At 36.3% G+C, this 17,251-nt stretch overlaps 1 protein-coding gene across 5 annotated transcripts in view; it reads left to right on the forward strand.

Moving 5' to 3' along the window:
* The window catches only part of LOC134527290 (DENN domain-containing protein Crag), a 771,918-nt gene that overhangs the window by 107,513 nt on the left and 647,154 nt on the right, over window positions 1-17,251 (forward strand). For all 5 annotated transcript variants that reach the window (XM_063359835.1, XM_063359836.1, XM_063359843.1 and 2 more), the window contains one exon: window positions 7,970-8,213. In XM_063359835.1, the coding sequence (XP_063215905.1) occupies window positions 7,970-8,213 (244 nt within the window). The remainder of the gene's footprint in view (window positions 1-7,969; window positions 8,214-17,251) is intronic.

The raw sequence follows: 17,251 nt of genomic DNA on the forward strand, positions 1-17,251 counted from the left end.
AGGGAAGGGTATGAATGGGTGGGGGATGGGGGGGGGGGGGGGGTGTTTGTCGCCTGCATCCGGTCGTTTACTGTGTATTATCCTATTGAAAAACATTTAAGTAGCAGGTTAGGCTTTTGGAGTCTTTGCTGTGAGTATGCGGCCAGATGTTTTCCACATGGTCTGTACAATTTTCTTTCTCTTCGCCGTCACGTTCGGAACGAAATTACAGTGCCGACAAACCATGTTTCACCCTCTAATCTGAAAACTGTCACCTATAACGTCCCGGTTGTATGGATTTTACAGACACGTATTTATCTTTATCAGTATGCTGACAGTTCAAATCTATTTTAAACGACCTGACGACATTCTTCTACATATAATACGTTAGTTATCGCTCCGAATTACTGTGTTCAAACGGGCTTTACGTGGCCAGATGTAGTGATCTCGCTGAGCCTTTTTCGTAAATGACTGAATATTTGGTTTTTTGTAGTGTTAGTATTCGAAATCGAATCGAATACGAATAATAAACTATTCGTTTTGATATTCGAAAATTCGAATATTCGCACAGGCCTATTTATTACACTAAATTGCATAACTGCGCAAAATAGAACAAGGTTCTTCTCAACAAGCAAGTTTATGTCCAAGCAATATAATTTAAAAAAATATAGTTAAAAGTTTAACTTAAATGAGTTCTCAATAAAATTCATGCAGCTTGTGTTTTCGTGAAAAAATACACTGAATTCTATTGTGAATTACTGCCAATCGTGGAGGTGGATGCCTGCTTGAAAAAACCTCCAGCAGAAGTAAACTATAGGTCATCATCAGATTGCTAGATCACAGGTGCAAAATTCAGTTAATTAAAAATTACCAGCCTGATGACTACTAGTAGCATGGTTCAAAATAATGTAAGTGTTGACTTAACTTCCTTGAAATTTAAAGTTGTTAACAGGAGTTTGAAGTGCTTGTTAAAACTTCCAACACTTGAGAAATGTGCCTGACCTATAAATTTTAACAAAAGTCCGGTACATTTAGTCCCTGTTCAAACTTACTCCACTTCACATGCGAGTCTAATAGACACAGTTTCATGGGTCAGTGGTGTATAGCTACACCCAAAAAATGTCTTAACCACTGAACAAGGTTTATTTATTGCCAAAATTGACCATACACATTGGTGTGTCGTAAATGCACATAACATCGTTGATGGATGGACACAAAATGGGTGGTTGTGGTCAAAACAATTTTAGTATTCATCAAACATTTGGTAATCATACCCGTAAATGAGGTGGCTGGTGCAGCACAACACCAGGTCAACGACAGCGCCTCATTGCGGCCGGCAACCAAAACACAACGTTCTACTGTAATTATGGTACGCACCAATTGTCCAGGTACAAGAAGTCTGAAGGGCGTGAAAAATAATTAAAAATAATATTGCCAAAATTAATAAGCAGCAAACAAATAAACTATTAAATAAAAATCAAGGAAATGTTGGAGCAGACCCACCTCAAAATATCGGCCTTGTCAAAATATGACGCTATGCCCTATGCATATTATTTTAGCACCACAGATTCAGCAGCAATACTAGGAGGAACTGGTTAGTAAAGAGCAATGAAAATCTTAAGTGTTAGTGCATAAAAACTTAATTCATATAGCATTATAGAGTCACTCTTAGTCAGTAATAAGCATATTATATTTATATATATATATATATATATAATTATTAATTCTGTTATAGTATTATTCCAGAACAGAAACCTGAAACAGGCATATAAAATTAATTTGGTTCTGAGTGTAGTCTCTTTGACTTGACATAAATTGAGTTAGTTCATTAGAGGTATGGTCAGTAATTTCTTGTTCTTGAACAGATGGTTCCAAATAAGTAACCAAAAGGTTTTTGTCTTTTAGAAGATAGGTTTGGAAATCATTTTGAAAGGGAAAATATTATAATGCCCACTTGTATTGGCGTTCTTTTTCCGTTTATGTTCCCATGTTGTATCGAGGTTCCAGAAAGATCTAGACTTATGCACATGTTACTCTGTGGTGAAGCCTAAGTTGTCAAAACTTCTAATAACTACTTACAATCAGAAGTTACAAAACCAAAAGCCACATTCTAAGGCAACTCTCTCTCTACACCTGAGAAGGCAAAAAAGACCTGCTCCTTGCAACTGATGAGACCTCTGTGAGACATAATGCCCTGCTTCTAGCAGCTGATGAGACATAATGCCCTGCTTCTAGCAGCTGATGAGACCTCTTGTGGGGTATTTTAGGTAATGTTTTGTGATTGTAGTTGATGCTATTAGAATTCTGCTTTGTGTACTTGAAGAAATTAATGCTTGTGTATGTTGCAAAAGTTTTTTTTTAATTTTATGTTTGTCCGCATAATACAATGCAATATTTTCAAATATCACACCGTATTATAATTTATAGGTTGTTATCTCTCATATTTTTATTGTACTGAATCTTCTAAACATGTTGGTGTTTTTTAATATGATTGGCTACTCATTTATATATTACTGTCCTAGTTTATTTTATTTTCTTAGCAAAATACTAAATGTTTTTAGCATTTTGCATGTTTGAAATCTATATAAACTGATCATTTATAACAAATCAACAATTTGAATAAACCTCTCCATATTGTACCACATTATAGGGAATGTTCATTTTTTTTGTTCCTTCAAGTACTTTATAAAGAGGATTCACTTTAGTACAAAATTAGTGAATACACGAAATAATGTAAATGATGTCTCGGTACAACATTTTAAGGTGTGGTTATTTCTTAAGATGCTTATGATTTTATTTACGTTTGTATTTGTAGTTTGAAATTTACTTTTTGTCTTAGCTTTTTTCTTATAATGAATAAGTTAGGTGCGGGAGATATTGTCTTGTTTTTACCGGCTTGATTTTAATCACGGGCAGCTGGAATGAACAGCTGTGACATGTGACAGATGGCGGAATAGAATTTTCTGACTTCCGCTCGCTCGAGAAATCGTTGTGGCCAGGAGGGTGGTTTCTATCTGGTAGCTGTCTGTGCGCTTGGCTCTGAGTAGGCAGTCCTCTCTAGGGCATCTGGGCGATGAGTGGGATGCGGGGAGCGAGCTATTGGACTCGCTGGCGATCTGGGCAGTGCTTGGCTGGTGGGCCCCGGGTCATGTGCACATTTGCAGTATTCGTGCAGGATCAGGAACTTGCTGTCTGGTTAATGGTGTGAACACTGAGTGAAGTGTTCAAGAGTACTCTGCGTAATTTTGCCCATCTAGCCGATGGAGAGTTAAGTAAAATCCTTTGTTAGTAGTTAAAGGGGTAGGTCGTTGGAATAGATTGTTGGATGTTGAGAGAGAGGAATGTTTATGTTGTAGTCTGATAGGGTGCAGAGGACCATCAACACGTCATAGAGTCCTGTACTTACAAAATAGTTTTTATTTTTGGATGAGTGTCTGGAGATGTGAAATTTTTTTTAAGATGTTACATAGTTTGTAACAGCCACTGCATTTTTTTCTCTCTCTGCCAGCATTAGAATATGATAGTTTCAATAAGTTCGTAATATACAGTTTCTCGTAGTAAATTCTATTTTTGATACAATTTGAAAGTAACTTTAAAGGTTTGATTTCACTTTATTCTGTTGCCCCAGTAAGTTCAGATAGGTTGATGGGTGATGGGTTAGAGCAAGTACCCTCCTTCTGGGTTATTTAGTTGTCTAAAGTGAATTTAAAAAAGTTAAATTTATGAAGTACTTCCATATTAACTTTTTTTAAATTATTCTTTGATAGCAGTAAGTTTGTATATGTTTATTTAATAGTCCAAATAAAAATGGTTGGTTCTGCAACACCTAATTTCCTGCTCTTTTATTCACTTAGTTTATAGATTACATGAATGAATATAATTTAATTTGAATAGTTTCTTATTACTTATTTTCATTGATTTTCCACAATTAATATTGTATTGAAATTACATGTTCCGCAATACTGAAAGATTTTGGCATTGTTTTACTAAAATTTATCATTTTGAGCTATAGTGTTTAATTTACAGCTTCTCTGATGACTTGGCAATATCATTCCCATCAGGAATCAGGGTGCTGGAGGCAATTGTATGAGTTTGGCTTATTTACACATGTTGGTAACCATTTATTATTTTCAAATAGTATTGGAAGCCCTTTAAATAGTAAACTGTCCACCCCTCTAATATGGGCGTTCCTATTCCAGAACAACCACATAGGGGTCGTCCATTAATCACGTGATGTTTTTTTAGCAAACTTTTAACCCCCCCTCCCCCCTAGTGATTTGTGGTGAGGTTTTAGACTACCCCCCCCCCCCCACCCCCCCAATAAATCACGTGTATTTTTTTGGTACAAAATATTTTTAAAAATTTCAGAATATTATCTTTAAATATAGATATAATCTCATTTAATACTGGAAAATTAAGCACAGTGATAAAAATGTCCAGACACACATTAAGGTTGCAGGTTTATTCTCACTGGCATAAAAGTAATAAAGGAAAGGCTTATATGTGATTTACGCATGTATTTGGCGCCAAAATCACAGTCTTACTGGCGACTGGCAAGCCGAGCCTGGTGGTTCATGTTGCGGCGGGCGGGGATATTGTTGCCTGGCTACTGCGAGTCAAGGTCACACGTCGCTTTTCGGTTTAGTAGAAATCGGGCAAAAAAATAAATACATGTGATATCTCTCTACACCCCCCCTCCCCCACGTGATATTTTGTGAATTTTCCCTCCCCCCTCCCCCCTCCATCCTTTCGAGCCTCACGTGATTAATGGACGATCCCATACTAGCGTTATCAAACAAATATCTTAAAATTGCTTTTCTTTGGGATTATCGAGGGTGAACACATTAGTCATTAACAAAACACAAAGAAATATCTGAATACTTTTATTTTAAATTAAAAACAGGTAGGAAACAGTATTTCATAAATGAACAATCTTAACCAACACAATTATTAAATCTCTTATAGAGTACAGATTGTATAGTTTATGGCTAGCTAGGGCTAATTCTTAATTTAAAGTCCTCGTGCTGGAAAATATGAGTGTCTAACTCATTTTGGTACTTCTTTCACTCGTAATTTATACATATTCTCTTGGCTTCAATTTACTGGTCTCTGCCACCGGTTTAAGAGAGTAGTTTGCTATCATCAGCACTAGTTTTTTGAGGGGGTCATAACTAGCTCTACAATTCCTCACCAGTTAAGTTTGTTGCACACTTACCTGGTTCGGGGCAATGGTCATATTACCAGGCCTTGAAAGCTGCCATCACAGCCTGGAAGTCCTTGTAGGATAATGGCTGGTCACTCGATTCTTGGGAATGGCGATTGTTACACTTCATGAACCTGCGCAGTGCTATGTTACTCAGTACTCCACGATAGGACCCAGCCAGTACCATATTTTTAGGGAACTTATTTTGGTGTTCTATCTGTCGCCGATCTGTTGCCCAAATTCCATGCATGTGCAGACCTCACTTTTTTTTCATTAATGACAGACACGCGTCTGGAGCTATTAACTAGTATAGAGTCTTTTTTGTGATCATTGGGGGACGAACCAAGCGTGTAGGTGTGCCAAAGGAAATTTTATGATAGAGAAACTATCCTGGAATACATTCTGTACACTTTAATGGTAATTACAAGAAATAAATTCACATTTGAAAGTACTTGAGAAAACTATAAATGTGATTATTTTCTTTTGTGCAATGGTGTTGCCATCTCTAGTATTTTTGCCTGTAAAAATTGCATAGATGGTTGTGAAACGTCCGCTAGAATGCATTGAAACCAATTTATAGTCTCGCGCAGGACACAGTTATTAAAACGGTGGCCGATTTGTTTCTTTGCTGGGATTCGTTTTGTACACGTTCTGGAATACGGGCTGCGAGTTAGGTTACAGTTGTGTTCCCAACAAGGCAGTGCTTATTCGCTACCTCACCCGAAGGACTTTGGCTCAGTCATTCGGAGCTGCACCCACAACAATTCTGGATATGTCACTATACCCCTTTTAGTTTTGCAGTTATGCAACACACCCATGTATATCTTCTCCCAAGAGCTGAACTCACCATAGTCTTACTGCTACCCACATCGTCACCCATACTGTCTCCTGAAGTTCTTACTTCTCGCGGTCCCGTCAACACACTCCTCCCTTTCCTGCCATCTGCTAATTTGCTTCCCTTCTCTCTGACCTCACACGCCAAAGAGGCCATAGTCTATAGAGTTCGCTTTCACAATTCCAAAGAGCCCTCTTCGCAGGTAGTGATCTTTTTATTTTAAGCCAGCCATATTATTACCTAAGTATTTCTATAATAACTTATAATGGAAAATACTTAATAATGACATAAGAGAATAAAATAGGAACATATTAACACTTCCATACACTCTTAAAATACTAATTACATTACTGCATACCTCATCTTGGCCACCTATCATGTATGAATCTTCCCACATCCCAAGAACACCGTTTAAGAATGGAAAACAGCTGTGACAGTATCAGGTAAACAGTCACATAACTGGAAAAAAGGTCAGTCTTATTTGAACTAAATTGTAGAAAAGCTTGCCCCTGCAGCTGCCTGCAACTAGCTGAAGCAGTCTGAAGCAGTCTGAAGCAGTCGGAAGCCTGTCCCACCCACCATGTCAGACTGGAGGTACACTCATGCACTAGACATAGTCCTTTCACATCTGTGGTGACGTAGACTGTCAGACCTCCAATTACACATGATAAAAGTTGACATCAGTCTACACAAAAATATTAGCAAAGGGTTTTTATTGAATTATTGAACAGAGAGTCTTACTAATAGAAAATAGGACATCCCTAATCCTTTCCCCAACTTGATTAAAAAAATTCATTAAATTTTTAATAAAGTTGGAACAAATGCATGATTAAAGACAACAAGGTGTCAAAAAAATGTTTAGTTTTTTTTATAATATACTGTAAATATATGTCCTATGCTCCAATAATTTAATGTCATTGTAAAACATAGAATCCCATTGAGATTCCAACATGATTGTGGTTATACACATACTTGAAACATAAAGGATTGTGTATAAATTCTCTCTCTCTCTCTCTCTCTCTCTCTATATATATATATATATATATATATATATATATATAATGTGTGTGTGTGTGCACGTGTGTGTGTGAGTGCATGTGTGTGTGTATGTGTATATATGTATTAATTTTGACAATATTTATATAAACAGAATAATGCCAATTACTTAAAGAAAGTAAGAAAATAATATTTTCACATTTAATTTTTAAAACATATTAAAGTTTCATTTAGCAAAGTAGCCCATGTATTTATCTACATACTTACCTACATACTCTATATCCATTATAAAAAATTAAAGTTCACTTTATGTGGAGTTAAAAACTGTTGAAGATCATAGTCTGTTCTATTGCATTGATAAAATAATCATAATTAATGAGATTTTTACTTAAAATATTGACATCTGTTAAAAACTATACAAAAAAGAATTTAAAACATGAACACATCAACAATGCCCAACCATCTGTTTTTTAACTAATCAAACAACTTATACTAAACACCAAACTCAAGATTAAGATATAGATGGTGTTAGTTACATGGTGGTCTGAAAAAACAGTGCAGTTCTTCAATAGTCATATCAATTACGGTCTTCTATTATTGTTATTGTTATAATGTAATTTAAATATAGAAAAGTAGCTCACTGAAAGAAAATCTCTGTGTATGAGTTGCAAAAGTAAGAAAAGAGAGTCAGACTTTGACTCCTGATTGGTTGAATTATAGAGGTGAAAATGCCTTGTGTTCAATACATTTTGGACAGAGAATTAGCAAACATTTTCTTAAGTTTTCTGTAATAAAGTGGTTCGCTGTATAGGGTTTTTATGAATTGATATCTTTTCGTGGCTGTTTTTTCCAGCCAAAGTATTTGGTTTGGTTTTTCTATTTGAAAACAGTTGGTGAATCTTAGAAGATCTAATAACACTGCTGGGCATGTGTGATGGTGTGTGATGCATTTGCAGAGTCATGTACGAAGGCAAGGAGCGCATCATGGCAGATGCAGAGTGTGTGCACACCACTCCGGAAGGCAGGGTCGCCAACATCAACAACTCTGCTGCCAAGATATTTGTGACATATCGCCGTGCTAGCCTCAGCATGCCGTGCAACGAGCTGGTGGTGACAGACATCTGTGTCATCCTCACCAACAAGGGCGAGATGCCACCACACGCTTTCTGCATGATCAACAAGAACCTAAACAAGGGCATGGTGAGTGCAGCGTACCCTATGCGGGTGATGTGTAACGCAGTTCATGCGTGCCACATTTGAACCATTTGTAGCCACCTGATGAAAACATTTCTTAAAGACAGTTTGTATTACATACATCTTTTAATGAAAAGTAATGAGCCTTTTACTATAGAAATGAAACTGTCTTGTGATAATATGTTGGGATTGTTAATGATTGACAAAGGGCTTTGTGAATACTGCCATTGAGTCTGTCAAAATGACTGTAAATCCTATATGTTACTTGGCTAAGTTAGAATAATAGCTCAGTAGGCCAGATACATGAAATAATTTACTTAAAAATCAGTTGCATCATTGCAAATAAGCCAAACATGCCACTCTTAACAAGACAGTGTTAATGTTTCAACAGGCTGGGATATTCTAGTTTAAATGATAAATAAAATCTTCAGGTGCAAGTTTTATTTAGTTAATTTCCAAAATATCAATCAGGCTTATGCTTGTGTTAATGTGTAGGTACATAAGTGTTTGCATACAATGTAAGGTAATATTTATTATTTACAAGCAAATATGATTATTTTAATAATCAAATTTAAATATATATATATATATATATATATATATATATATATATATATATATATATATATATATATATATATATATATATATATATATATATATATGAGGGCTGCGCGCACGTTCCCGGTGATTTTAAGATGTTAAGTATGGGCGCCACCACGTGGAAGGGCACGTGGACCCGGCGGAGTCTCTCTCTCAGGGCGTTACGTGGCCCAAGTGGGGACGAGTTACCAGCCCTTTCTACCCTACCTATCCAGACCTGGCCCGCTCTAGGCGTCGGGCACGCCACACTCCTAGGCTAAGTCACTCACCACGTGGTTAAATAAAAATACTCAATTTATATTCATTCCCAGATTTAATTTCACTAACACGTTACCTCCACGTCCGTTACACGTTTCACGGTAGAAAAAGCCTGAGGCACGAATCGACTTAGGTGAAGGCATGGTCCACACACGTGGCCATGCTACAAAATTTACTTATTACACGATTGCTGAAAACTCGACTGAGACAATTAATTAATTAAACAGCCCGCTGACCGAGAGCTGCCCCGAGGATGACGAACGAAAGCGATTTAAAAAGAATTAACGATACAGAAATTACTTGGTCAGTGATGAACAAAGGTTGAGGTCCCCGGGGTGCTGGCGCGTCTGCTCTCGGTCAGTGATGAAGATGGACTGGGCTGAGCTCCTCGCTCGCAGGTGGCAACATGGCGCCCTTCGCGCCAACACAATTACCGTTACTATATCCTACGATTCCGTGCCCCGGCGAAAGTTAAGCAAATTACAGATCAACATTAAAAAATATATAAAAATTACTGATAGTTTAAAGTTTGTTAATAGTTACTTATTTAATGATAATTTATATAAAAACATTCCTACCCTCGTCCAAGTCCGTGCCTGTTCGGGTCCGCCCGGGCAACGTCTGTGGTTATTTCAAGTAACATATTTAAATTAAAGAAACACAAATAGATTGCACAGCACTGGGGCAAAGGCGAATGAAAACAAACAAAAAGGTTTACAATTAATATTAAATGTAGCAATTTAGGGGGTCGCCGCACTGCTTCTAAGCGCCCTCTTGCCGGGCTAGACACACACGCACACACGCACGCACGAGCGGGAGGTTTGAATAGAGATGGTGGTTGGGCGGTGTCGTATCGGGCTCAAAGGGGCCGCAGGCCCGGACGACGTCATATATAAAGGCTTCGTTCTGATACAAAAATCCAAGGTGCTCGGATTTAAATGCTGATTAACATCAGTATCAGGAAAATATAACTATAATTTATCTAACATGGAGAACTTTGTTCAATTTATACTTTATGTTGTCCTTCTTGCAATTTTTTCCCAATGAGGAAATAATATAAAAAAAAATATTATCTTAAATACAATGAAGTAAAAAATAAAAATATAGAGTAATTTCCATGTTAAATCAGCACACACATTCTACCTGACCCTCTTATATTTGAAATATTTTTGGTTTATAGCTTACATACATGAAGTAAATTATTATTATTATTTTTTTTTTTTTAGATTTTTGATCGAGTGTTTTTTTTATTTTTTTTTATTTTTTTACTATATATACAATAATACCCTAATTGTATATGTTTCTGATCTACTAAAATATTTTTCATTCGGAAACAGTTCATATTAGAAAGCTCAAATTGGTCCTATTTTTAAGCTCTTTTAATGTGCTTTCATATGACATAAAAATTGATAGGGGTTACTTCATTAAAAAATTCAAAATGTGATGGAAAATTCCAAATTTGGTTTTTTCAAAAAGTGACAATTTAAATTTTTTTTAAAATATTCTTAATATATTGGTTGTGCCTTTCTTATTTTACCTTTTAAAAATCATTTTGGGATCATTATTGTTTCAAAATATATGAAAAATCAATCTTTGGTATACGTTAAGAGCAGGTATTTAAAGTACCAATTTGTGTTCAATTATTTACTTTTGATCACTTTTAAGTAGGGATGGGAAATTCGATTCTTCGATACCCCGATACCCATCGATTCTGTGAAATTAATCGAGAATCGAGAATCGGGGAAAAACGTTGATTATTTGCATTTTCGATTACCTAACCTAATCTTTGCGTCCAAATTTAACTACAAACATACAAAACATATGTGGTACTGGAATAAAAATGCCAAAACCAGCATAATATGCTTTCTAAAATAATTTTCCCTGAAAATTTTAAACATTCGGAAGTTTAGTGAAGATTTTTGCCCATTACTACTGTTCATAAATCAGCTATACACGTCTGTTTACTAACAAATATATACCCGTAATTTTAACTACATATTGTTTTGATTTACATACAGTAACCTCTTTTTTTTTTATTCCACGGTAATTAATGGTAATAAAAAGGAATATAAAAATTTATTGTATCCTCGCCGCAACGAAAATATAAACGCCGAGGACTCGCACCAATAACATAATACAACTGCGTAACGTAACGTACAAATGTACCATACCTTTAAACATTTTAAATGATTATATACTTATAATTGCCCCGACTGTTAATAGTTACACTTATTACTGCCGGCTTTAAATATATATTAGGCGTGGCTTAGGATAGCAACATAACATCACGAGATACCATAGATGTAGTAGCCATAGAGTATATATCCATGGATTAAATACACTGCTACAGCTTGCTGCCGTGCTGTATGGCACGATATAACAATTTGCTACGAGAAAAAAAAAACGGGCGCTTTCATTTTATCACAAATGGTCGCTGGCGCGTTCAGTTTTACCGAATCAGTAAGATTAGATAGCTAGCACGTGGCCGCCGAATCAACTAAGGAAAGCAGCATCGGCAAAACGTAAACACGTGCCTACTAGGTAAGTAAGTTATATTGATTGCAGCGACTTCACTTCGAAATTGTTGTATATCTGGAAGTATTTGTACTGTGCTTTTAAAATGCTTTAAAAACATTGTATACTTCCGAGTGTTTACTACGTTTTTTTAATTACGATCATGTCAAGTGAAGTCTGGGAGCATTTTTTTATTGATCCAAACGACAACAATTATGCAATTTGCCAAATTTGTAGTACGAAAATTTCGCGAGGTGGTTCTTCAAAAACAACAACAAACATGAAAAAACATCTTGGGAAACATACCGCGTTTATTGAAAATACCAAGAAGAGAAAACTTGATTCAGCAAATAGGGGCTTGGACTTACCAGCTCATGCAGAGAAATCAACTTCCTTGCCCTGCAACAGTGGTTCATTGTTTTCATCACCTTTGATTCCAGTCAGTCATCAGCCTTGTTCATCTCCTAGCAAAAGCAGCAGCACTACTTTGTCAATACCCCAGTCATCTGCTTGTACAATACTTGAACCTGATGATCCTAGCTCACCTAATCCCACAGACATTCTAAGCAGTTTCAAACAGTGCCAAATGCTGAAACCGAAACCAAAACCAATAGCCAAGAAATCCCTTGTCCAACCAACACTCAAAGAATTTATAACTCAAACCTCACCTTTCAAACCAGGTGACTCAAAAGCTAAATCAATAACTAGACATATTGGAAGAATGATGTGCCTAGATAAGCAGCCTTTTAGTATTGTCGAGGACAGAGGGTTTACTTAATTTGTGAAATTCATGGAGCCAAGGTATGCAATGCCCAGTAGGAAACATTTTTCGAAGAAAGTGATACCAGAGATGTACAATGAGTGCACAGAAAGTGTTAAACTACAGCTGGCAGATGCAGAGTATGTGAGCCTTACAACAGACATGTGGACTTCAACTAATAACGACGATTATATGAGTCTGACGGTGCACTTTGTCGACAGAAATTTTGTTCTGCAACATCTTTGTATCGAGGTAATTCCATTTATTGAATTCTCACACACAGGGTCGAACATTTGCACTTTTATCACAGAAACTCTTCAAGAGTGGAATCTGAGTGAAAAGGTTGTTTGCATTGTGAGAGACAATGGTAGGAACATCGTAAGTGCCCTAGAGACATCACAGTTTCAACATCTCTCTTGCTTAGCGCATACATTTCAGCTTGTTGTTAAAGATGGGTTACTTAACAACAAGAATGTAACTAGTTTGACAGCAAAATGCTGCCGCATTGTTGGTCATTTTAAACACTCAAGTAAAGCATGCAAGGAACTGAAAAATGCTCAGTCTGTTCTGAGTGTAAAACAGCATAAAGTCATCCAAGACGAACCCACCCGATGGAATTCTACATTACACATGCTGCAACGTCTACTTGAGCAAAAGCAGGCAGTCACCCTAGCTGCAACGAAGCTCAATTTGCCTGCAGAACTTTCGACTGCAGAATGGAATTTACTTGCCCATGTGTCTGACTTACTGAGCATTTTCAACCATGCTACACTTGCTGTTAGTTCTGCAACTGTGACTGCATCAGAGGTAATACCGATTGTTAACAGCACACGTAGAGAGCTACAAAAGCCAGCACCCAATGGCTCAGGAATTCTGGGTATGAAAAATGATCTAATTTCTTCATTGAACTTAAGGTATGCAGAAGTGGAGCAAGAAATTTTGTTTGCAGCAGCAACACTTCTTGATCCTCGACTAAAATGCCATGTGTTTGTTAACCAAAAGTGTGTTGAAGTGGCACAAAATTACTTAATTGAAGAAGCAACAAAAACCAACTGCTCAGAGCCTGAGTTACCCAATGTCCAAACAAAGCAAACAGCAGCACCAGCAGCGAGTCATGGAATGTGGGCATTTTACAACAACATCATGAATGATGCCAAGTGTGAATCAAAGGAAACCTCTGTGAAGGATGAAATAAACACTTACCTTCAGGAACCAATTCTTCCTCCCACTGCAGACATTTTCAAGTACTGGAAGGAAAATTACAAATTCCCTAACATTAAAAAACTGGCAAAAAAGTACCTTAGCATACCACCATCCACAGTGTATTCTGAGAGACTTTTCAGTACTGCTGGCCTGATAGTTGACCAAAAGCGTCATCGATTAGACCCTGAAACTGTGCGAAGGCTTGTTTTTCTAAACAAAAACTTGTAAATTGTTTTGTTCACAGAAGTGACATTGTGTTGAGTTTTGAGTAGGCCTTATGTTTTTTTAATACATTAATTTTCATCCTCTGGGTTAATTTTTGTATGATCTAAAACTAGTGATGTCTAATTGTTAAAAAGTGAACTACAATATCTTTCTTTTATATGTACATAAATTAAAAGTTTAAAACAGTTTCTACAATTTGTATAAGTGTTGAATTTTTTCTGAAAGCTGTTTAACTTCCAAGTATTTGCTAAATGTGTGTGGCTTTAAATAAACCTCTTTAATTCAGAATTCAAGTGAAATTCTCTGTATGTTAAAAAAAATCTCCTATCAGTTGCTCGATATAGGAATCGAGAATCGATAGGGAATCGAGAATCGATAGAGAATCGAGAATTGGGTATCGAGAATTGATATATTGGAATCGTCCCATCCCTACTTTTAAGTACATATATTGATGTTTCAAGTAATTACATACAAATACATCAGGGTGGCCACTCACCGGGAAAACCGGGAAACCGGGATTTATCAGGGAAATCACGTTGAACGGAAATTATCGATGCAACTAGTACATATTCTCGGACTTATCGTTTGTTAGCTACTTACATCACGATAATTTTTGTACGGTACTTTGGCTAACCTGTGTTGTTTTAATTACTTTCTTGAAAGCCATTTTTTTCATCAATGTGTTTTTGTCGTGTCTACAGACGTGAAACCTTTTTATATTGTTTAATAGTGTTGTGTTCTTTAGTACCGGTTGTAGAAATGAAGCGTGTGACAGAACAATGTGTATCTGGGGCAAACAAAGAGAACGATATTCTTCAGAACTTTTGACCAAACTATTCAAAAGAATGGCCATGCTTGTCATTTTAAAATGTATCAGAACACCACACGTTTTGTAATGTATGCACGTGTGACTTTTCGATTGCACATGTTGGAAGGGATGACTGTAGACGGCATATTGAATCAAAGAAACATGCAGAACATTTTAAAGCCGTGACGAGCAATAAATCTATATTGTCATTTTTCGCTACATCTGAAGAAACGAAAGTAACAAACGCAGAGTTATTGTTTACAAGTTTTCTGGTAGAACACAATTTACCTATAGCAGTAGCCGATCATTAGTGTAATTTGTATAGAGCTATGTTTCCGGACTCAAAAATTGCACAGAAATACAGCTGTGCGAGAACAAAAACAACTGCCTTAGTGGAGTATATGGCTGGTGAAACTAAAAGTGAAATTGTTGAATCTTTAGTAAGTGGACCATTTGCTTTAGCTACTGATGGGAGTACTGAAAGTAATGCAGTGAAGATTTATCCATTAGTTGTTTCATTTTTAAATCAAACACAAGGTAAAATTTGCACGGTACTGTTATCCCTTGTTGAGAGTACAGACAACACATGATATGGTATTTTCTCTGTGCTGAATAAGGAATTTGAACGTTTTGGAATTTCTTGGAAAAATTGTGTAGCGTTTGCATGTGACAATGCCAATACTATGACTGGCACAAACAAAGGTGTGGTAGCATTTTTTAAAGAAAAACATCCTGCTATTGTTGTGCAAGGCTGCTCATGTCACCTCATTTATCTAGCTGCTAAAAAAAGCCAGTGCACAGCTAACAATTAGTATTGAGACATTTTTGGTTAATATTTTCTATTACTTGGAAAAAAGTTCAAAATGCCAGAATCATCTCAAAGTGTATCAAGTGGTATGTGGGGCAAAGTCAGACAAAATCTTGAAATATGTTAGCACTCGTTGGCTCTCTCTCCTAGATTCAGTTGACAGAGTGCTGGAACAATGGGAAGCACAAAATATATTATTTTGTAGTGATCCTGAAAAGAGTCTTCAACTTCACAGTATGAAAATGTAAAATCTCTAATGCAGGATCCACTTACGAAACTTTATTATTTTCTTAGCAGTTCACTTCCTGTTTTCAACCAAGTAAATTCATTTCTCCAACAGGATGCTCCTGTGATACATGTATTGCGGAGAAAACATTTTGGTTTATTGACAATTTGCTTGTTTGCTTTATCATTATCATTATCATTTATCATTATCATAAATTAAAACGGTAGTGTGCATTTGAAATTGCTGCAATTTGTAACAAGATATGCTAGTGTGTATTTAATTAATTTTTATTTGTTATTTGTGAAGAGACATAAAACAAAGCAGAGACTGCAGGTCATTGAAAGGGATGCTATAATGTAAAGTGACATATTTAAAATGTATTATGTTATTTAAGGAACTTCCGTATGTATATAATGAAGAAAATACAGCAGGGTGCTAAAATGTGAGTAATCTCTTTCTATAATATATTATTTCATCAAAAGTATGTTTTTTTTTATAATTGTAAATATCAGGGAAATTTTGAATTTTTAATCAGGGAAATCAGGGAAAAATCAGGGATTATTTTTGGTGACTGTGAGTGGCCACCATGTACATTTATAAGAGTTTATACTTATACTATATATTAGGCTGCTAACCAATTCTAATGTGTAGCACTTCCATAAATTTTTAAAGTACGCCAACCTGGAATTCTATATTGAAGTGCCTTCATTGCACCTTGAATTGATAAAATTTTGAGTAGATATCTGTGCTTCATTGTCAGAAAGATTGTATGTTCGGCCTGTTGGAGTGACTGGGTGAACCTTGCAAAGGATGTCTGCTGATGAAATCCAGAGAATATCAGAGGCTGTGTGATAAAACAAAGATGGAGGTGGTCCTGCAGGGTGTAAACATGTCATTTTGACTTCATCTGCCTTTTTGTCTTTTGCCAAAATATAAGCCAGCCACCATCTGTCGCTGTAAACTGCTAATACGTAACCATATATCTCACTTAGAACCAGTACGTCTTTAGATGCCACAGAACCCAGGTTTCAGTAAAAGAAAAAGATTTTCCTAAAACTTACATATTACTCTCTACTGGTATGAAATTATTTAGTTTCATGGTACCAGGAATGATACTGAAAGCTGAACCTATTTGTCAAAAATTTTTCTGTTGCAATGTATTTTTCTTTTGTAGAAAAGTTTAATACCCAAATTGTTTTCCTTTGCCCAATCAAACACTTTTCTTGGGGTTGTTATTTGGTCTTCGTATGGCTTTTGAAGACTTGCATGTGCTGCCAATCTCTTGACAGTGCCTCTAATCCCATCACATAGCCCTTTCCCATGTGCTGTTGCTGATGGTACAAGTTCAGAAAGTGGTTCTTGTTTTTATATTGTGCACCAAACCCATCTGAAAAATAGAATATCTTTGTGTGAGTTCTCTTTAAACTCTGCTTCAAGATGTTTAATAGTTTCTTCTGAAACAGGTAGACAGCAACTGTGTTATGTTCCAGACAGTCAGAAATCATGACAAAGCTCAGGTGGTTGATTCCACCTCACAAATGGATTTACAGTTCTCTGTCATTTGTCCATCTATATCCCGGGCTTCATCCTGGACCACAAATAAGTAATGCTGTGAGAAGTCGCAAATCACAATGAAAAC

The sequence above is a fragment of the Bacillus rossius genome, chromosome 1 (assembly GCF_032445375.1).
Source record: "Bacillus rossius redtenbacheri isolate Brsri chromosome 1, Brsri_v3, whole genome shotgun sequence".
In the NCBI taxonomy this organism is placed as follows: Eukaryota; Metazoa; Arthropoda; class Insecta; order Phasmatodea; family Bacillidae; genus Bacillus; species Bacillus rossius.